This window comes from Trachinotus anak, unplaced genomic scaffold (assembly GCF_046630095.1).
Source record: "Trachinotus anak isolate AG129_WGS33_773 ecotype Australia unplaced genomic scaffold, CSIRO_AGI_Tana_v1 ptg000013l, whole genome shotgun sequence".
Lineage (NCBI taxonomy): Eukaryota > Metazoa > Chordata > Actinopteri > Carangiformes > Carangidae > Trachinotus > Trachinotus anak.
Genome location: NW_027273864.1, coordinates 22,265,087 through 22,288,570, shown reverse-complemented (window position 1 = coordinate 22,288,570; position 23,484 = coordinate 22,265,087). Strand labels below are relative to the sequence as shown.

Below are 23,484 nucleotides of genomic sequence, written 5' to 3'. Positions count from 1 at the left end.
GGCAAGTCTGGTTCACAAGACACAGTCGAACTGTCTCTCAGCAGAGCTTTAAGTACAGTAACACAGTAGAAGCTTTACCTCAGGTCCTGCCCGTTGTCGTCTGATGCCACGTCATCAATATGAACCTGGTCACATTCCTGGGAAATGAAAAGGAGAGCGGATATATCAAGAGATCCATTTCAGAGTGGAGCCCTGTACAGACAGATCTCTCCTCTTTAGGGGAGCCTCCGGGAGTAATAGCAGCTACAAAAAAAAAAAAGAGCTGAAATAAATGACAAGGAGGGAGGACATAAGGTATCGGGACACGGGACAGGGAGGCGCCAGAGATACAGGACAGTCAATATGGTGGAGCAAATCTAGTGTAACCACGTAGTGAATTAAAGTTACAGCGTAACTCCTTTTTTTAGTCTCCTTTTTTTTGTAGTGCAGCCAACATTTTGTTTAAAAAATTCTTTTAAGAATGGTCCATTGTCTTTGACAAGCACAGTGGTGTGCATGTTGTTCCTCTCAATTGGAAATGAATGTAACCGACCAGACCACAGGGATTAAAACCACACTGCAGCTTAAGCATGTGGCTACAGCCAAAACACCTTAAGCAATACGCAGTTAAATCAAAAACTTAAAAACAGTTATCAAAATTGGATATATTGCACAAAACAAAAACAAGGAGCATAAATCAATCATCACAGGTCAAGAAAAAATACAATACAACTCTCCTAAAAAAATCCTAAAATAGCTCTTATTTCTCTGTGCCTTTCTCTTGATACAAACCTCTAAATCCCACAACCTTCGCTACATAATACACATGCAGGTATAAACACACAACCATGCACACATATGTGCAAAAACAGAGTCCTAGTATAACTCCTTTTTGTTATGCACTGACCCAGGACAGACAGGCTCTCCTATCACCTTTCAGCCGACTTGAACCAGACGGAGACGCTACCTCATCTTCCCTCCACCTCTACATAGTTTAGTTCCCAGGAGCTACAACTCACCTCCCACTCAGGTGCAGAGATGCTACTACTGACCAAACAATGCAAATCATCCCTACTCAAAGTGGCTCAATTCAGTGGCAACATAGATTCCATTTAATCCCATCATTCATTCTCGATCATTTTCTCATCAGGCAGTCATGCCCACCAGTTGCACTCACTTCTGGTGCATGGCAGCAGCAATTATGCTCGTAGCCACTTGGAGTAGCTACTGATATAAGAGGGACAAGGCAATTGTACCTCAAGGCTTAACAGCAGTTGTCAGTTGGTCATTGCCTACCGCTTTAGAGATTTTCTGGGCCTTGACAACAAAAGAGGGGATAAAAACCAGGTTTGCAAATGGCTTTGTTGGCTCCTTTCCCTCCTCTTGACTATTCCTCCTCCCATTTGACTAATTTTCCTCTCAGATACTCAGACACACACCTATAATTACTGCACAAAGTGTGCTTGTTCTCTCTCTCTCTCCTGCCCTCTCTAATCTTTTTTCTTTGTCAGAACAAGGCAGAGGAATGCAGGATGAAAAACATATGTGCTGTTCAGTCACTAGCAGGTAGTAAAATCCTTTCATCCTTTTTAGAGGTCACCTTAATATCCAAATTTGGTGGATTTTGAGGCAGTAGGTTAAGTCTAGCTGTGAGAGCACTTATGCCAGCAGTTAACAACCCCTCCTTTTAGTATTCTTGCTGTACCGTCACTTCAGGAAGGGAAATTGTTTGGAAAATGCTGTAGTAAGAGTTAGTTAATACAGGATAGATGTTGTGTGAGGGGATTTCTACAATGCCAGCCACTGTGCTTTATGCCAGGTAAGAAAACAGCACCCAAATGTCAAATTTCTTGCTAGGCTGTTGAAGGGAAGGTTTTCTAGTCAGCTATATGCCAGTTTACACCAGTGGGTATGCACGCACTGCTGCTATTTTCCAAATTACTGGAAAAAGTCTTATGATTATTGTAAAAAAAATAAAAATAATAATATGAGATGAAGTGTGCTGTGAGGAGAGTGTGAATAAGTAGTACAATTTTTGGGTGAGGGAAGGCATGGTTTCTAAGACACTCTAAGATAACAGTTTGAGGAATAGGTAGTCAACAGAACAAAATGAAATACAGCAACGTCCTACATCTCTCCAAATGAATTCCAAATTATCAGACATCTTTGTAAAACTAACCTCCAGGTCATTGAAGAAGAGTCTCGAGTCGGCCAGATTGAAGATCATCTCCTCCATCCACAAACCAAGAGACACTGCCTTTGAGGAGTCCTGATGCACACACGCAGAGAGACACAAAGACGCTGTTAAGAACAAGGGCTGAACATCCTCTCCTCTTCTGTATTTGTTATATGGATCTAAATGTGCCTTAACATTAATGCACCATTACTGTGTTCATGTCTTGAGGCATGTTCAGCATATATATATATATATATATATATATATATATATATATATATATATATACACACACACACATACACACACTGTGGAAACAAGTTTCTCCCCAGGCACAGTTATATCTCTCTGTAAACCACAGTCATACACTCACTTTGAAATGAAAGAGAACTGGTTTGACCTAGTTAATAAAAATGATGTAAGAACAACAGCTCTCTATCACTTCAAGTGCTACCCCCTTGATAGTAAGTTAAATAATGATAAAATCATGAACTCGCTCTGGCTGAGATTGATGGCCTAAGAGGTTTGGTATTTAGAAAATAATCAGTTAAATTGGATTATGGAACATTATTACTCTTGTCATTATTCTGGTCTTGTCAGAGCAGCTGCCTGTTTGTCTCTCTGAACTGCCTTCCTCTCTCACTTCTGCAAACTCATCATCTGGACTGACACAAACAGGTTTTAGGGAGAGGCAAGAGTGAATATTTATCTGTCAGTCAAACACTCTGCTGATTCTTATCTGTACTGTCTCCTTTGACTTTTTGTGTTTTGGCTCCCTTTAACCCAGTCTGTCCTTTGGTCTCCACTGCTTCTTCTCTTGATTTATATATTCAGCACAGACTTATTATAGTAAATCATTTATATCACTGCTAAAATTAAACTTTGTGAAAAACCCGTATTGTAAGAACACCTCATTAAATCCATGAGCAGTCCATACATCCAATTATCCCAAGGCTTTAGCAACCATATCAGTGTTGTTGTGTAAGACAATACATTTGATGTGATAACAAGGCTAGAGCCTAAAGCCATGTTAATGATTCTGTGAGGCTTAAAAGAAGTGCTTTGAACTAAATGCTAACATTAGCATGCTAACATGCTCATGTTTGGCAACTATGATGTTTACCAAGCTAACCGTTGTACAGTAGTTTGTCTTGTAAGCATGCCAGCATTTACTTACAAACACAGCTGAGGATGATGGGAATATCATTAGTTTAGCAGGTGTTTGATCACAAACCAAAGTAATGCACAAATGATGATGATGCCTGATGATGGTGCAACAGGAAAAGTGACAGGATCAACAAAATGATGAGATGGTTAATCAACAGAAAACTAATTATCAACTATTTTGATGACTGATTAATCATTTGAGCACTTTTTCCACACAAAAATGCCAAACATATGGCTTGAGCTTCTTAAATGTGCTTTTCTTTGTCATGCAAATTGTCTATTTTGCAGTGTGCATAATACAACTAATCTGGAAAGTACTCAGCAGATTAACTGATAATGGGAAAAAAAAGTTAGTTGTAGCCCTATTTATTACAATTCATCCTCTGGGCACCGTGACAGTCTCATGTCAATCCATCTAATAGTTAGTCTAAAAGTGTTAGAGTGACAGGACGGTCCGATGGTGGGGTGGTTAGAGCGCGTACCACATGCTCTTAGCCTGCCAGTGCCGGCTCGACTCCCGACCAGCCGGACTCTTTCCTGCATGTCATTCCCCCTCTCTCTCTGCCCCTTTCCTATCCCTCTCTACTGTCCTATCAATAAAGGCAAAAAAATTCTTAATTCTTAATTTTTAAGGATTCTTAAAAATATTTCCTCTACTTTACTTGCCCTACATGAATGCAGGTGATTTAACTGCTTAAAATGGATAATGCACTGCAGATTTAATCCAAATTCACTCTATCAGTTATTTTTAGGAAAAGCGCAAGTATCTCTGATACATTGTCTCTTTGTTGATGTTGGTTTTTTGCCTTCTTTCAGCATTTTCTCTTTCTATTAACACTTCGCATCACCCAGCCTCTCTTCTCTTTTCTTTCCTGTGTGGAACCAAATACCCAGGTTTTTTGTTACACCTACTGACTTGTTACATCTACTGAAAAAACTGAAGTTTTTTTCCTTAATAAGCAGATTATAAATCATGACCTGGATAAACCCATAACTCATGATGTGCAATCCCGTCAGGCAGACAAACAGTGCGGGTGTGCTATTGTTCAAGACTACAAAAGCAGGTGTGTGTACTGTATATGTATTTGTGGCAGCACTGCCTAGTCTCTGGCACAGAGACAGGAGAAGCAGAGGGGTGTCAGCCAAAGGTGAACATTAGATTAGTGCATCTGAAATGACATACAGAGCGTTCTCCTTGCTCAGAATTTTAGAAACGGGCTTGATGACACAAGTAGGATAAATTATGACAATTACAAAATACCAAGTCAAGAGAGAGAAAGGTAATTGAGGACGAAGGGCAGCAAAAGTTCAATATGAGGAGTAGGATGACAAGAAAAGAAAAGAGAAAATGACGGGGGGCAGGATTGAGAAATGCTGGCCAGAAAAGGAAGAGATGAATGCAAAGGATAAAGAGGGAGGGTTAAAGGATTAAGAGAGGTTTGTTCTGCTTGTGAAATAATTGAAATAATTATCTGTAATCACCCTCCTCCATAGACGAAGGCTGCTGCTATACAGAGGGACAAACAAAAGCACTGTCTGTTAATCTTAGGCAAGAATTTAAGAGGAAGAAAAAAAAGCACCAAAGGCATTCACTTCCCACCTTAACTCTTATGTGGTGGATGTTTGATTTGCAAGACAGAGCTAGGGAAGAAAATTCACACACGGAGTCGGGTGCTGTATGATAGATGAGATAATGGAAGACCTGTAACAGGGGAGGGAATCAACTCCTTGTGGATCTCCATTCACCTCTGGCTCACCAAGCTGGTGAAAACAACTGTCTTTCAACACATGCATTACTCTTTCCTGCACGCTGGGCCTAGACTTGCCTTTACGTGTAGGACCAAACATTTGTTTATGATAAGAGTCTAATAGGCCGACCCTAATAGGAAGAACCTGGCTGTTAAAAGCAGGACGCAAACCGCAGATAATTAATGCCAAAAAAAAATGTGTTACTGCTGTCAGAGTGGGATGAGTTAGTTGCAAATTTGGGAGGGAGAAAAAGTTGTTGCAAGCCCGTAAGCAGTCTTGACGCTTAGAACTCTTAATCTGTTTTTCTGCTGTCACTCATTCAACTGTTCTGCTGCATGTCTGAGTTTTGATGTCAGAGTCTGTCCAACTGAGCTCCCCTGGATCCAGCAGCGGGGTGTTTGGGTGGTGGGAGGAATCAGGAATTTTTGGCACATGAGTCACATTTCAACACATCTTCTCTTTTGCTCTTTCTCTCTCTCTCTTGCTCTCTCTCTCTTCCTCCCTTTTTTTCTTCACCCCCCCCTCCCCATCTCTGTGGCTGAAAAGAAAGAAAAAGAAACAACGGCATGCATGGCCTGCCGGGGGCTGAACCGATCAGAAACGGTGCTCTCAAACTCCCATCAGCCTTGTGTCAACCCGCAGGGGGACCGTGAGAATTCAAAACACAGATCCCCGGCCAAAAACAAGAAACACACCACTGTCCGCCCCCTTGTCAGCTGCCGGTCTGTTATGTAAAGGTCCTGCTGGCTGTCAATCACGCTGCAGGACGCTGGGGTAGCTAAACAACCCTGGTGCATTATGAAAAGAAACAAGAGGGCCGAAAGGCAAAACAGCCAGCGTGTGAAAATGCTCAGGGATGAGACCCAAAGGTCGTGGACTCAGCTCAGGCAGCCAAACCTTTGACTGTTAGTCAAATAAGCACTCGGTCGCAGAAACAGAGGGTCAGTTGACTATAGCAAGATTACACTGGTTTGTTGTTGTGAGGATTTTGTGCCAAACTGTACCTACCTACCTTCCTACTGCACAATTAACTGCTGTCAAAGTGTGATGGGCTGCGGCATGTACTTCTTACAGTAAATGACAAAGGGAGGGGTTGTATCGCCGTACCTTGCCAAATCGTGAGGAGAAGGTTCCCGTGAGGAGCGAATGGAAAATGATGATGGTTTCATCCAGGTCCCAGATAAACACTCGCTGCAGTGAAATAACAGATATGTAATGTTAACCTCATGAAAGTTTATGTGTGTGTGTCTGAGAAAGAGAAAGATAAATATTATAGAGAAATACTGATAATTTTCAACACTGTGTGAGTGTGTATTTACCTCTATATCAGAGTCCAGAGGTGGAGTGGGGTCACTGGCTCTTTTCCTCCCTCTCAACTTCCCATCTGACCCCCTACGTGCTGCGACCCCCTCCTCTTTACCTGGTGTGGGGGGGCTGGGCGGTGCGTGATACTCGCCTAAAACACACCCAAATACAACAAAAGATGCTGATCAGTCTGTTTAAGACAACTTTTTTTTCCCACATTCAGACTTATATTTGTTCAATTAACAGAGTTGTTAGTCACTAGATTAACAAAGGACTAAGGTGTTTTTAATCTGTCTCTTCAAAATCCCCCAACTTCATGAAAGTCACTTGAGCTGACTTCACTTTTCAATTAAAGAGTATTAGCCAAGTGGGTGTGTATGTGTGTGTGTGTGTGTGTGTAAGTGTGTGTATCTGTGTACAGTATGTTGCCGTTATTGTGTACTCATGTATGGCTTCATTTTGACACATGGTTCATTACTCCTTACCTGTGTGTGACTCTGGGCTGTGATTGGGCAGCATGACAGGGTGTTCTGGGTGCTGATAGGCTAGTGGAGCTGTGATAGCAGCAGGGCTGATATTGCTGCTGGGTAGGTATGGGCTGTTGTAGTGATGTGAGTTATAATACGGAGAGTACTGACTCTGACTGTAGCTTGAGTACGCTGAAAACTCCTGTCAATACAGAAACAGTGACAGTAACATCAAAATGTGATGCAGAGGGATACAGAGGATTTCACGACGGACTAAATTAAGATGTCATTTGCTAAGACTTCTACAGACGTCTTGGCAGTAAGAAATGTTGACGCTGAATTACTCACTTGTTGGGTAGGGTTGAATGGGGCTGAACTGCTGATTGCATGTGTGCCTTGAAAAATTCCAGATGAAATACCACCACCTGAGAAATGATGTGAAGACAAAAGGTCAAACTGTCAGGTAATAATCAATTATGCAGGGAAAAAAAAAAAATTACAAAGTGTAAATTGGCGGGAGGTTTGACTGTATTACATCTTTTGTGAATCAGCTTCCCACATAATTCCATGATATCCCGATCTGTGACACTGTGCGGTGGAAGTAATAAGCAATAAACTTTGTCTCCTTCCTCAGTGACAGCTCAGCGCTGCAGGAGCTGAGAGAGAGATTTATTTTTGACACAACATTACAGGTATGAACATTTGCTGCTCCTGTTGCTGCTCTGGGAGTTTTCTTAGTCTAATCAAGCCAAGGCAGGGATATCTTCCTCCAAGCAAATTCCCCTCCCCACAGCGACGCCGTCTCACCCTGCATCTTCCTGTCAAGTCTGTCCATACAGTTCCTTTGTCTCATGAATGATCTCTCCTGTAATCTTATCACCAATAGCTACCTATGAACTTTTGACACCAACTGGGCAAAAGACTTCATTGTGTGTGGCTGCTCACTATCAGAATATAATTTCCCAACGGCTTCTTGTAGGATGATTAAACTTTAATCTCCTCACCTTGAGGAGACAGTAGATGATTTACACCCTCTCCATTAATCAGTCAAAAAGCAACGGGGCAACGGAGAGCACTTACAGTACAGGTGTTCAATGCTTGGTAGTTAGAACAGTTTTTAACTGAGCATGTGGTGAGGCTTTAACAAGACTGTCTACAGCTATGATAGCAGCTCTTTGAGACCGGTGTTTTAGGCAAAGCAGTGTGTTGAGCTAAATGCTAACATTAGCATGCTAACGTGCTTCCACTGACAATGCTCACATGCGGATGTTAAACAAACAGTGTTAAACCAACCAGTGACAACTTCTCATCTGACCCCCCTACGTGCTGGATGTGCCAGTGGAGGAGTCAGGAGATTTTTAAAGCCAAAAGACGTCAGCCTCTGGGAACCATGAATGCCTGTTCAAAATTTCATGGCAATCATTCCAATAGTTGTTGAGATGTTTCAGTCCGGATCAAAGTGGTGGACCAACCGACAGACGGACAGGCCGACATTACCATCTATAGAGCAACACTGCTAGTTTGGCTCAGCCACAGTTTGAGCACACACTGTATATCTATGTGTAAAACATGTGTTAATCCAGATGTATAATACCAATAAAGGGCCTATCAATGACAAGACCCAGCCTGACATTTGCTTACACAGATGATTGTGTGTGCTGTAATTAGATTATCTGTATTCAAACAGAAAACAGGTCAAATAACATTGGCAAATAATTGCTTGGTTTCCAACTGTGGTGTTTGTTGAATGGGTGGTTTTGGCTACGTTTGGCTACGCAGTAAGGAACAGTTAATATAATGTGGTTTATGTAATCATCTGAGGGTTTGAAAGTTGATTTAGTATTTTCTTCTGAGATGGACCTTGTTTGGACTGCTGACTGTACAATGCTTGTATTTTTCTCTTCTCTTATATGGCTTGAACTGTCCGGAAACATTTTTAGAGATTCATTTCCACCAGTCTACCTCCAATAATTTCATCAGTCCACTGCTGCTCTCTCTTGCTCCCCATTTCTTCCTCCCTACTCCACAGCGCACGACAAACAGGAGAATAATGACTAAATGGAAGAACCGCACTGAAACCTCCCAACAGTCTTCAAAGCGACTAAAGGAGGTCTCTAGAGTAAACACAAGAAGGCTCCCATAGTCCCCATTTGGTTTCAGTTGTACACACAGTGTACAGTATGTGTTTCGATGGCCTGTTGTGGGGTGTCTGCGTGTGTGTGTGCTTGAGTATTGTGTACTGTATAATGGATGACATGGAAACATTCTGAAATCCTACAAACATTCGGTTGTTGTGGCAGTTTATTACTGTTTGAAGTTTGCAGTTAATGATTTATGCATACAAATATTCAAACAAATTTATTTTGTTTGGGAACAGTGTCCTTCAACCTCAAAATACACTTAAAAAATGTTTGTTGGTTCAGCAGCCGTGCTCTGGCAGAGCGCAGCCATTGAAATCTGTGTAGTTTTCAATGACTTTTCATCAAAAGTGTGTTTACATGAATATTTACATTCCCGTACAATGTCTGACATCTAAATATTCTCTTAAAAAAGGATTTATATGGAAAACTAGAACTGCCTGGAGAGAACTCAAAAGTCATCGATCAGGAGTCATATCTGTGGGTTTCTGAATTTTCATTTTGCTAAACAAGACATTTTAAGATGTCACCAGCATGGCTCTAGGACTTTGAACATGTTTTTCATCAGCGGATTCATCAATAATGAAAATAATCTATAGCTGCAGCCTTGATCATAACCGATCAAAACTAAGGCCTGACCTACAAATTATTATTCTCCTTTAACAAACTCAGAATAACGTTCATCTGTAGTTGGTGTGAAGCCAAAGAACCCAACAAACCTTGGTAAAAAAATGTCAATGTGGCTTTCTTGGGCACACACACTTAAAGATTAAACAGGTGCTATATGAATGATTGGCCTGTTTTAATGTAGAGACGAACTCTTATTTCAGTTCTTAAAGCATTTATAACATAACAGAACATTTTAAAAGCTGGGATATACGCTATGCAGCAACGGGGGGGAAGACAAAGTGTCAAAACCTCATATGTTTACTGTTCTGTAGTGTTTTGTCTCTCCTTTGTCTCATCTGCACGGTGGAAACAGGGTCATCCTCCGTCTGCAACATTAAACCTACTCACCCCTCCGTAAAATGCACCTTAACCTCTCCCCTCTCACACACAAGGTCAATTTCACGCTGCTTTCAAAGCCATAAAGTCGCACTGAGCGAGTCATGCTTTGGGCGCCGGACGACTGAGGAATGTGTACAGCACAGATACACATACACACTATCACAAACACACACACAGCCATGCGTGGGCAGAGAGCTGAACACACTCCCAAGCATACCACATCTTCATTTGAGCGTTTGCTTTTTGGCAAAGACCCTGTACCCATCTTTTGTTTTCTCCATTATTTTTCTGTCTTCCATCCCCCTTTATTTCTCTTCCTTTTTATCTGTTTTCTTACTTTCTTTTTTCCCCTAAAAGACACAAGCACTTGCATGCTGTGTTGTTGGTCTGAGTGGAGAAAGGGGGCCTGACCCCGAGAAAAGAGGAGGGGTGGGGAGACTTTTGACGCCAGGAGTCCAGACCGCAGCTAATGGAGAACAGGTGTGGCAGGGAGAGGGAGAGGAGAGGAAAGGAGGGATAGATGACAAGAGGGGTGAAAGAAGAGGAGAGAGGGAAAGAACGAAGGGGAGGAGAGGGAAAAAAAGGAATAAAAGAGCTGAGGATGGCAGCATGAGGAAAGATGCTCCTTCCAGTGAGGTCCTAGTCAAAGACTGTGTATATGCCAGTGTGTGTGATTGTGTGTCTTCACATTCAGTACATACGGCGTTTCAGACTAACCGTGTGTGTGTGAGTAGCTGTAGAGACTTTGACTGGGGGGAGTGCTGCTGAAGTTTGAGTAACCCAGTAGTCCCGTCTGTCCTGGAGAGTGACTCAGGCCATCCTCTGTTTTAATGTCTACAAACAGAGCAGAAGATTCAGGATGAACCTCACCAACATTCAGTGTTAGAGCCATCTACTATATTTTTAAACAGCTGACATTGTGTATAATTTGAGGAACATTTAATAAAGGTTTATGATATGAGAGCTCTTGCTTCTGACAGGTTAACTGATAAGAGTTATGTCTTTGTTTGCAAGCTCATTTGACAAAGCTACTAAGTCTAGAGAGCACACTAGTCTTTGACTGCAGGCCTACATTAGGTACATGCAAGCTCTGGTTTTCATGTTTATCATGCTTTTTTCTTATTCTGTATTCTACAAGTCTTTGCCTGTTTCTTGAAAAATATTTTCCATTGTTACTCAACAACCCTGATCACCAGCTTTGAGCTTTATGTAACACTTGTAAATCTATATCTGTAACACTATGTGCTTACAGTACAAAATAGGTGTGATCTGTCTCGTTCCCTCCGGTTTTATGTTGATGTTGTCCTATGTACTGTTTTGTAACCATGTCTGGTTGTTTATTTAAAAAAAAAAAAAAGACCAATGAGAAAATAAGTAGCGTCACACTAACTCGCTGTTATTCTGATGTGAAAAATCTGAAATCTAGCTGTACCCATATGCCTTCCCATCATGTCAAAATAACGCCTGTTAATACTTACTGTAAGACGGCATGCTGTAGCCCTGTGTGTGGTGAGTGTAAGGTGTGTATGGTCCTGCAGCCTGGAGGGCGGGGCTGTACTGAGTCTGTCCATATGCAGCCATGACACTTGTCCCCTGTCAGTTGATCCTAAGAGGGGAAGAAATAATGAGGAAGCTTTTGGTGACAAATTCTTCCCTTCTTACAACACGACATTTGTTTTGTTTTGGTCACAGTTAGACATGACTAAAACCAGAACAAAGAGATCTCTACTGAACTGCATAAACTGGTAAGATCAGAATAGACGGTTTGAATTTTTGCTACTTCTCACATTAAACAATAACAAAAACTTAATTTAAGGAAAGAAAAACCCTTACAGTTCTCATTCAAACAAACATGAAGGAGCTAATCTTTAACATCACACTTTTTAAAGCTAAATCAGAGCGGATGTTACAATTCTCACATGATTTAATCAACAGTGATGAAATTCCAGTTTTAATTTCAGTGACATATGTGATGAAAACTCACCTGCAGTAGATATGATGTGTTTGAAATAGATATTGAGAAGCCCTGTGAATGAAACAAGAAAAGGCGCTGTTAGAAATTTAAGAGTGAAAAAAGTTGATGAACAATGAGGAGGAAACCAGCAAAAATATGACATTTCACAATAAAACACGCTTTTTTTAAAAATGTAATTAAATTTGAATACATGAAAGTGCTACAAATATTTCAAATATTGTTTTTTTTTTTTTTAATTAATCATCTCCTCACTCAAAGACATCAGGATGTTCAGTCCTGGTGACCAGTTTTATTATTATGGTTTATTTTAATGGTATCCAATCTGTCTGTTGACTTCACCGTCATTCCAGCGAGCAAACAGTCACTTTTCATCTGTTGCACTTTACTCTTTTCTTTGTAGTACTGCTCCCTCACCTGCCTCTGTAGAGAGAGCTTTGTCCCCTTTGTCCCCCTCACGCTGCCTTTAGTCAGGGTCCTCTCAGGTCGTCAACTCTCCTGTGGAAACAATAGCAAGTACACACCTTGAGGACACAGGTATGCTGGTGACTGACACATGGCAACATGCCTCAGGCCAGGTTGCAGCAGGACGGCGAGAAGAGAACAGTTCAAGAGGTGAATAGGTTTAAGGATAGGCTGAGAGGAGGAGAAACAGAAAGAGGGATAAATTGGGTATTGATGAGAAGAGTACGGTCATAAGAGACTTTGACAGTCAAATGATGAGTCACAGAAACCTGGCAGGTAAAACAGTTTCTAAGGAAAATGTTAAAGAATGCGTCACTTTACCACTGCTGACTCATTCTGCTGTGTGTGATGTGCTACTTCTTAAAGAAAATAAACCAGGAAAAAAATAGGCTCTGGTCCAAATTCAAAATAATAATAGTGTGTGGGTGATTCCTGTTTATCAGTTCTGCAGAATTACTCGTCTGTGTTAGGTGATGAGACAAAAGAGTTTTGTAACACAATAGAGAATGAGATAGGATGAGACAGGATGAGACAGGAAAGAATTTGCAATACAAGTTCCACTGAAGTTGTACCACATATATCTGGCTGTATTAGGTCATTAAAGGCTGTGTTCCAAATCAATAAGCAGGAATGCTTTATGGAAATATTGGAGTTTTGCATTGATCTGATGAAATACATTGATTTATTGGGTATTTGATTGCCTAGATAAACCAAAAACAGACCCATCTGGTTATTATATCTATAAACCGTTCTCATTTGAATTCCCAAGATAAAAATACAGAGAAAGAAGATTTAACATAAATATATTGCCCTCCCCTTTCACAGAAACGATAGGATGAAGTGAGAGAGAAAAGGTTCCGGCTGCGTGGGCTGGAGGTCAAAAAGTCAATGCCACATTAATTAGTCTGAGCAGGAAGCTGAGCGAGCTCAGTGTGCCCGACTACAGAGCGTAAATCCCACTCACACAGGATTGCGGTCAATCTGAAGCAAGCTGTACTGTGGGTGGCTAAAGCTGTGCTGGGAAACTTTGAGGTAAAATGTCCTGTTGACCGTATGACCAAAAGAATGAGTTAGACACCTCTAACCAAAAATCCATGTTCATTAAGAAGGCTTGGTGTCAAAGTACAGTGTGCAGTGCACAGATCTCTGATACTAAATAACAGCATCTTTGGGATGAACTGGTGAGTAAGGCGTCACCACCCGACATCAGTAACGACCACACTAATGCTTTTTTTTGGGTGAATAGAAGCAATATCCATGCAGCCAGGTTTTAAGGTCTGGTGGAAAACCTTCCCAGAGGAGTGGGGTTCTCGATTTGTTCTTGGAGTTCTTGACTTGTTTTGTTACAGCAACATGTGAATGATTCAGGAGTGATATATATTACAGCTACCATTGTTTATATGTGATATATGAAAATGCACAACTGGGTGAGCTATTTTATTAATTCCATCTCTCTCTTTCTCTCTCCGTCTCTCTCTCTTTGCCTCTGGGGCAATTCCAGTCTGGCAGAGCTATAGCTAACTGCCTGACCCCTGACCTCGCTGACAACACAACGACAGAGACAGATGACAGTCATGAATTATAGGGGCAGCAGGGTTTTTACAGCAGCACGGAGATGAAGGTGAGGGGAAAAAAGTAAAAGAGACTTAACTGACAGAAACTTTGACAGTCTGAACGTTGATCAACAGAAGCTTCGCTGTCAGTGGCATCATGAGCCTGAGCTGTATTTCAGTATCTTTTGTGTTATTCTCACGTCATTAACAACACGTGTTTTTGACAGATGAAGAATAGCTGAGTTCCGATGATGCAGCTGCCCTCCTGGTTTTTAAAACACCCAAGACGGCTTCCAGGTTTTTTTGAATAAATAAGTGTATTTCTACCTTGAAGCTGCCACAAAGACTCTATGGCCAAAAATTCACCTGCACATCTGTGTTATTGACCGTTTAATAAACATAAATAAAACAGACTATATATCTGGCAGTAAAGAGGTGATTTATTGTTTGCCATGCCCTTAAGAGCCTTGTGTTTTGTAAAAAGGGCGAAAGCAAGATACAAACTAGTTATTTCTAATTTAATTACTTTTTAAATATAACTGATAAAATGATTAGCAAAGCCCCCAAATTAAGCACCAGTTTTTAGTTTCAATTCAGTTTGAAATCTTGACTTTCAGTCGAAACCATGTTCATCTATTGCTTTCCTGAGAGGTTTTCCACTTCAGAAATGGCCCTTAAACCTGGTTGAAGACCCTGATCTGACCTTTGCCACGGACGGACTGTGAAGCTCAAGAGAGTAACACTGATCCCATAGCACAGAGGAAAAATGAGGAAAGCACTGTTGTGCTTTGCATTTCCTTGTACTTCCCAGGGAACAAAAATGAAAGCAACGCCTGTTCAGAGTCCTCTTGACTTCAGCTGCATCCCCGTAACTGTCATTAATGCACACGCATGCACGTACACACAAACACAAAATCTGTGTGTGATAGCAAAGGCACTTCCTGGTTCAGGGTGAGGCCTGAGAGGAGGGCGCACAAGGCCATGGGAACTGCAGGACATCGGAGGGAAGATGAGCGAAGCTCAGCAGAGATGCAGAGGGCTGAGGCCTGAAACCGAAGCTAAAACAAACCCAGCAGGGCCACAGGAGGCCACAGGAGGCCACAGGGCCACGAGGCCAGTCCCACCAGCTTCACCTGGGTCCCAGGGTTCTGCTAGACCACTGCTTCTTTCACGGATATCAAATTCTAGCCTTTGTGCTGATGGATTACATCACAGGATGGTGTATTATGCTTTAAGTTGAAATGTCATTTGATACAGTTAAAGGGATACACTGGGTTTATGCACATGTACCTGTTGTTCAAGTAAACTGTTGAGTGAGGAAAAGATGACAAACATGAAACTGATCCATATTTGCCAACTGGCTTAACAGCATACACTTTCAGATAATACTTGGTCCAAACCATTCATAGTGTTGTGCTTGTTTTTAAGTGATGGAATTGATTGATGGAAGTGATTGAGAGAGAGAAGCTTACATTTTTTATCTCTGCTTACCAAATTAAGCCTCCATGAAACATCAGATTTTTTGGTTTCAGGTAGTTATAAAAATTGGCAGACGACTCGCCCATTCCTGACATTACACGTGTGTGTGTGTGCGTGCGCGTGTGTGTGTGTGGGCATATCTTAAGCTATCAAACTACCCAACAAACACTTCGTTTTAAGCATACTGACCCGATAATTAGCAACAGACACCTTGAATGCAAGAGGAAGATGACATCTTGCAGAAGCTGTAGATATTATGCACTAAGAAATCAAACCAAATGTGGCCAAGTAATGCAGTTAGATTTAGTGTGTGTGTGTGTGTGTACAATGTACACTCAATAAATAATGATAAAAACAAAGTGTTCACTGTGTCATTAGTTCCATAAATTTCCTATGAAGGGTTTGTGTGGTTTTATCTCATTTATATTAGTCAGAAAAGTATTTGAATATTAGGTCAGGTGTCTGCTGTATGTGTCTGGTTAGACAGGTTGTTTACAGTGTCAATATGTGTGCTGTGTCAGTGAGTCTAGATACGACATGCCAGAGTCTGGTTACGCACTTCTGTGACCCTCCAATGATTCGACCTTTTATTGAAACATTCTCAATCAACGGCGTGACAAGGTGACTTGCTGCTCTGTAATCGTGCCATATGGGACCCCACCTGGAGCCCTCCATTTGGACAGTCTGCCTAAGTGCCTGGGGGGAAGTTGGGCCTTGATTCATTGCTGCTAACAAACCCTCTCTCTCAGTTGCTGATAAAAGAACACAGAACAAGGGCCCAGTATCTTGGTTTGTGTGACACTATCAGGCTTTTCTTGCTGGAAATCGATGCCATCTGCCAGCTATTGCCCTTTTTACCCACCTTTGACACACAGCTGACAGTCCACCCGGGCAGACTGCAGTAAAAAGCAAAAGCATATAGCATCTTTTATCACAGTAATATTCGTTTTAACATAACAGTTATTTTTTTCCCCATTTCAATTCCATATTCAGAAGTAAAAACAAAGCCAACACCTCCTAAGATAAATGAACAGTAAATAAAACTGCAAGTAGGTGTTAACACACTAGTAAGTTATAAAACAGAGAACCCGCCCTTTCAGGTCCTGCACCCTCTGACCTGATAAGCCTGATAATCCTTCAGTAAATTGTGTACAGACAACACATACGCTTCAAAGCTGCACAAGTCATATAAATCTATAAACAAATACATACTAAATGCAACACAAGCAAAAAGTGTGATGCTCTTTCAACTGTGCCCAGAGCCAGGGCTGCAGCTGAGGATAATTTTCATTATTGATTCTTCGACCAGTTATTTTCTTATGTAATCATTTGATTTGAAAAATGACAGAAAATGCCCATCACAATTTCTTAGGATCTTGACTGACGTCTTTAAATTTCTAGTTTTGTCCAATGAGACAGAATCAGAATCAGTTCTCTGTAACACAACACAAAAAAAGAATTAAATAAAGAAGCTGGAGTCAAGTAATGCTTGGCTCAATTGTAAAAAAAGAGTTACTCGTAATCTTTCACCAATGCTAATCATCAGTCCAACTGGTGGTTTCATGAACGTGCCTTTAATGAAAGGACATCAGAGAGGACATTGTATTGTGCAGGAGAGAAATGTAGAAAACTCAACTTTTCTATGGCAAATTGAGATTTGTATATTAAATGTGCAGAGATGAGGGGCTAACCTGCCTCGACCTCAGCGAGTGTGTGTGTGTCTATTAACTTATAACAAGGAATTTTAGCATCATATAGGATGATAGTGTCTTAAAATGACCTTAACCAAAATGTGCCAGTAATGTCACTGTAGCACATATGGACTATAGCCATATTCTAATCATATTAGTGCTAATCTGTTTATATTTCATACACTAGAATTGAGTGTTGTTGCCATCCCTGAACCAATTAACAGCACATTCCTGTTTATTCACCAAAAAAAAAAAAAAAAAAGTGGGTTAATTTTGACGTTGGGAAAGCTGATAATGTCAACAGCAACCTATCATGTTTTTGTTGACTCCACAACACGAGCCTGACACTTGCTGAGGCAGTAAAAAGCAAAAACACAGGAGTAAGATGTTTCCATGTTTCAGGCACCTGCTCATTATCAGGGTGTCCCATCAGCATGCAAACGTTCCCAGCTTAGACCGACTGAGCTACGATGTTTGCATCATCAACCACATATTAGGACACTTGAACAACCAGTTTAAGACTTAAGACATTCATCTCTTTTCATTGACAGGTTCAACTCCAATGGGAGTGTCTGCAACTTTTTCCTCAAATAACCCAAACACACACACACACACACACACACACACAAAGGCACACCTGGTGCAGTTCTTTAAATGAAAACTGAAGTCAAGTAATGACAGATACAGAGCTCCTTTGAAAAAAACAGAAGTCATTCTAGGAGAAGCTCCAATCAATCTCTGGCAGCAGTGAACCTGTTGCCGACTCTGTCTGCACTCTGTAACTTTACCTCCCAGACTTGGTGGCCTTTTCTTTCCACTTGACTAACTCCTGCAACAAGACTGCTTTAAAGCCAGAAGCTACCCCCTCCCTCCCCACCTCTATCCCTCAGTAATCAAATCCTCTTTATTCAACAATGCCAGTGTCTTTCTCTCGGTTTCTCCAGCCCACACTCTTTACTCCTTTCTAAATGTCCTCTCAAAGCACTTCTTCCTCCTTTTCTTTCCTTCCTCCTCATTCGCCTTCACTGCCCCATACTGCGGAACACACACTCTAATGACATCCCTAATAATTTTCCCCAGTAACATTGCCAAATCTGAAAAGACCACCTACCCCCAAAGCCCAGACTCTTTCTCCCCCAGAACCAGTGCCCTGAGACGGGGGTCAGAATGAGGGACAGCTGGCAGACCTCCCAGCAGCCTGGAGGAGTGGGTGTGGGGTTGGAGGACTGGGCTGACCCCAGTCAGATGGTGGTCTGGCTCCCAGGTAAAAAACATCTGGTCCAGTGATGGAAGGATGGTCGCACACACACACACACACACACACACACACGTGCGCATTCAAAACTGACACATGTCTCACTGCATGAGTGCTCCTGCCTTCTCTAATGAACACACACTCTCAGACTTGCTACTTTATTAGTCATTAGGACAAAAAGCTTTGCCCTCCATCAGTCTCCTCAGCAGATGATGGCGAGTGGCCGCCCTAGTTGCTGACAGCTGGCCAGACAGAGCTTCACTGGTAGCTGCAGTTCACAGACGTTACAGACGGACTGAGGTCCAATTACTTCTTTACTGGTAGATTTACTGTGTGAGTGTGTGTGTGTGCGTGAGAGAGAGAGAGACAGAGAGAAAGGGAAAAGCAAGAGAGTGATTTATACTCTGGAGAGATAAGAAAGGCAGGGTAGAGATATTATCAAATGTAATCTGGCATGACAAATATGGAAAATGCTGGGGAAAAACTATATTCAGGAAAAGGTTCAATGAAGAAAGGTGATGTTTAAGAAAAATTCTAACTCCTAAAAATATATTCCCAGAGCCACAGAGATTATTAAATTCTCTTTTCAGTGGAAAGTAACCAAACCGTTATTAAGCTCAAAAAACATGAAATATGTTCGCTGTGGGCTTCACTGCGATGTGTGTGGTTTCACCATTTTCAAGATGTGATAAGGAAAGTGGAGATAGCCAGAGAGACAGCTGTTGTCTGCTGACAGCCCGGGGTTCAATTCACACTCACACACACACACACACACACACACACAGAGACCTACACACACATCACCACGAGGCCTCAGCGGGTGCTCTCTGGGGCTTAAGGGAATTAAAAGGGGGGTGGGAGGGGAGAAGACATTTAGGGGGAAGAGTCATAACTTTTGAGTCCTGAGAGGCAAAAGATTAACCAGTGGTGTCACCAGCATCGCTTCTGAATTCTGATCTTCAGTTTCGCAAAACATATTAACAGGTATGTGCTGATTCAAACGCACACATGCACACCCGAGGTCTCACAACGCAACAAACACACAACTTCTGACACCAATGTATGAATCCCAAAACTGAACCGCAAAAGACGCAAAGCAAGTAGTCCCCGAAGGAAAGTCGGTTTAAGTCGCACTGAGAGAGGAGATGAGGATTAGAGGAGAGGCAGTGAAACTGTTCTTTATGTTAATTCTAAATCACTGACCTTATTCCTTCACACCGACAGAAGGAATATATCCTTACTGTATTGTCTTTGTTTCTAAGCCTTTAAGTAAATAACATTTACAGATGAGTAAAAGTTTGGTTCAGGCAGAGTTGCAGTTTGAGGCAGAGAGCTGCACGTATCCAGAGACGCTCATGAATGCTGCCTCTGAGGAAGCTCAGCTGAAACCCTCAGGAACTAAAATGTGTGATTTTAGTTTAACTTACATTCGACTCTGAAACTTGCTGTACTTCTTTGCAGTAAAACAGAGCTTCAACATGACCTGCAGCTTTGTTTTTTAGACTTTACGGACTGCATGGACATGGTTATAATGACATAAAAAACAGAATTAAGAATAAAGACGTGGGTGGTGATACTAATTTAAACATTAATGAGAATTACAAGAAAAAATAGGAAAATTCGAAGTAAATTAATATAAAAACAAATGCACTAATAAACAAATTGGTAAATATACAGTAGTTTCTTTAAAGTTAAAGAAGCCATTATTATTTCAACAAACTTAGCATCAATCTTTAATGGTTTATGTATGTATGATGCTGCTCATCACCTGGATAAGCTGGAGCAATGACACGTAAATATCTCTTCTGTGAAAGTGTCAGATTGTGATCACCACATCTACATTTAGACAAAATCGCTCTGAAGCAAAGACACAAAAAAGTGTCTGAGAAAAAAAAAAAAAAGCAGCATCTGACTAAAACTTTACTGCACCACATACAGAACTTCAGTAAAATGTGCCGAATACTGACAGTGAATGACATCGAACAGCGGAGCTTTTATTACTGGGCTGATAGCTTCTTCGTTTCACACTGACAGCTTGGATTGAATATAAATTCAGACTATATGGGTCAACATGAGAGCCCTGCTGTAACCTGGAGCTCAAGTCAGCAAGGCTGTTTGACTCCCAGAGAGAGAGAGAGAGAGAGAGAGAGAGAAAGAGAGAGAGAGAGAGAGAAATGCACAGAAGCTAAAAAACATCGAGAACTGTGTGGCTGTTAAGAAATATAATGAAATTGGTGCAGATAAAGTCAGGAAGAGCAGAGCTTCCTATGAAAATATTTATCATTCCACAAACGTTTGGCTACAGAGGGGTTTGGAATTAATTTGTGTTTTCTTAAGAGGGGGTGCCTTGCGCTACAGGATGGGGAATTCTCCACAGCCCGGGACTTTTTGGGCTGCTGCTTATTCACAATTTATTAGAGCTAGTAATAAGAACCACGAAGCCCGAGGAGAGAGAGAGAGAGAGAGAGAGAGACAGTGTCCCTGGCCAGCCGAGGAGAGGGAGTCCAAAAAATGGGGCCTAATGTTATTAGGAGACGAACCACAGTGTTAAATCAAACACACCCGAGCACACACCTTTGGTATGTGGTCTGAGCACACCTCCCAACCCCTCCATCATCAGACCCCGGGATGTTATTTGTGAGGGTTAAAATACAGGAATATAAGGAGATTTAGTAAGATTTACAGCCCGTCAGCTAACAGGTAACTGACACTGACAAGAGGAGACATATGTCCAGTTGATTTTTTATAAAACTCAGAAATGAGTGTGACATTTCTGAGAGCTGCTATATTGGAAACACATTTCTCTGTAGTCAAACTTTGCTCGCCCTGCAACAACGATGAGACTATTGAACAAAGCTCAAATAAAGAGCATCTATGAAAATGCTAAATCCAAATGCTTCTAATTTAATTTGATGTAAATTTGAATTAAAGTAGAAAAAGAAATGCCATTGACCGCCCATAATGTATTTTAAAATAATTAGAATCTTACATATAATGAAAAAAAGTAACCCTATTCTAAGAATTACAAGAAAATATCATGTCCCAGTTCTTTGCTTTACAACTATTTATTTACATTTAAAAAAAAAAAAAAAAAAAAAAAGTGGGCCCCATCTCTGCTCCTCTGACTGTGCAGCTGATAGAAATGTTTCAAGGTGATTTAAATGGTTGGCAAAACACAGTGGGTGAGTTTCAAGTCTGGAGCCATGAAGGGGTCCTTGAAAAATATGAATACCAGCCTTTGAAAAATGCTTAGCGAGGCTCCCCTAATTTAGTTAATAAGGGTCCCTCTGAATAGCTGCTGAGCAGAGGGGGTGTCAGTGATTTGGGTGCAATCTTCTGTACTTAAGCCGAGCGAAAAGTGTTGCACGGATTCAACCAGCACCAAAAAAAACAAAGGAGCTCAATCAAAAGAGAAGGTGCCTCACACACTTTTCCCTCACATGTCTTTTAAAGGGTGTACTCAGACACAAATAACTGGTTTGTTGCAGGAGGGTTTTTTTTTTGGGGGGGGGGGGGGGTTCTGTTAGTTAATAACTCTTACAATAAGTCTGGATGAATTAGAGAAAGCTGTGCTGGACGGTGAAGTGGAATATGATGTGATAATATCCCCAACTGAGAGAATATGTAAAAAGCAAATACACAAATTTACTTTTACACTGACCAATCTTTTTGTGCATTAGTACAATTTAGGTTACACACACTACTCTTCAATCCCAAATGTATTCAACAAGCGTTTGGTGTTTGTATCAGGCCTTCGAAGATTAGTGTAGTTACTTTATACAGTTATAACTGATCCTTTTAATTTTCACACATCATATGAAAACAAACATTTTAAATATCCTCAATAGTATGTTATATTAGAATATCATATTAATACTAGCATGAGTGCAAAATGAAGTGGATATAAGAGGGGAAATAAAATGGCACGACTTGGTAAAATTCAATTTTCAGTCTTATGCTTATTCTGTTAAAGACTTATTATTATAAATCCATCATGACTGTGTGTCCATGCAGGAAGGGCAGGGGGCTGGTTAAGAGGCCAGCACTGTGATCTAGAGCTGAAATACACTTGAGCAGAAATGTTTCGCAGGAGGAGGAGGATTTAATTTTAATTTCATTTCATTTCACGATTTGACCAGAAGAAGACACGATCAAAGTTAACAAGGCATAAGAAAGAGAAAAAGATGGAGAGAGAGACGATCCCACACTCACCATTATCCAGACGGAAGAATATGCAGGAGGAAAAAAAAAAATCCGTTTATCAGTCAGAGCAGTCGTGTCTCCATGCCCAGCAGAGCCTCCGCAGACTTTTCACAAGTGTCCCGGAAATCAGTGACAAAGTGATGTTGACTCGCAGCCTCTGAGGAGCAGAAGAAGGAGGAAGGAGGAGGAGAAGAAGAAGAAGCAGAAGCACAGGCTCCCGGTGCTGACAGCTGACAGCTTTGTGCGGACACTCACTCGCATCGATCTCACGTCGCTCCCTCCGCAGCTTCAGAGGACTGTTTGCTTTCCAGGCGGTGGGAAGTGATGTTAACTAAACGGCCGAAGATTTTTTTTTTTTTTTTTGGGTTCCTCCTTCTCCTCCTCCCGAGGAGTGTGCGCGCTGCACACAACCTGGCCGTGTGTGTGTGTGTGTGTGTGTGTGAGCGCACCCACACCCCTCCCTTATCGCAACCACTCCTCTCATTTATTCCTCCTGCTGAAGCCTCTCACCTCTCGGCTTCTCTTCTATCTACGCGTGAAATCTTTGTTTGGTCGAGGGCTCTTCTCCGCGTCTGTTTACACAACGAGCCGCTCTCTGCTCAGCCCGACCCTCGGAGGCTGCGGACTCTCTGTCCGCTCTCCAGATATCAGGATTTGCTAGTTTGTGGTAAATAACTCCAGGCTATTGACAGCTTTATCAAGAGGGTTTGTTATCTTTGACTGTGTGTGTGTGTGTGTGTGTGTGTGTGTGTGTGGAGGGGTGGAGGCGGGGGGTGGAGACTCATTATTTCCATTACCCTCTGACTGCCTTAATACTATTTCTCAATTGGCCAACAGCTGCCATTCCTATTTTATTGTATAAAATATAAACAGTTGT

The 23,484-nt window shown here is 41.5% G+C and overlaps 1 protein-coding gene across 1 annotated transcript in view; it reads right to left on the bottom strand.

The window, feature by feature from the left end:
- The window catches only part of eya2 (EYA transcriptional coactivator and phosphatase 2), a 28,159-nt gene extending 5,243 nt beyond the window's left edge, over positions 1-22,916 (bottom strand). Inside the window, exons 1-11 of the mRNA XM_071494758.1 lie at positions 22,617-22,916; positions 12,379-12,459; positions 11,974-12,015; positions 11,468-11,595; positions 10,707-10,823; positions 7,192-7,268; positions 6,862-7,045; positions 6,391-6,527; positions 6,179-6,262; positions 2,159-2,248; positions 79-137 (exon numbers count right to left, since the gene is read on the bottom strand). Of these exons, the coding sequence (XP_071350859.1) occupies positions 79-137; positions 2,159-2,248; positions 6,179-6,262; positions 6,391-6,527; positions 6,862-7,045; positions 7,192-7,268; positions 10,707-10,823; positions 11,468-11,570 (851 nt within the window). The 5' untranslated portion in view covers positions 11,571-11,595; positions 11,974-12,015; positions 12,379-12,459; positions 22,617-22,916. The remainder of the gene's footprint in view (positions 1-78; positions 138-2,158; positions 2,249-6,178; positions 6,263-6,390; positions 6,528-6,861; positions 7,046-7,191; positions 7,269-10,706; positions 10,824-11,467; positions 11,596-11,973; positions 12,016-12,378; positions 12,460-22,616) is intronic.
- Between the last annotated feature and the right edge of the window lie 568 nt (positions 22,917-23,484).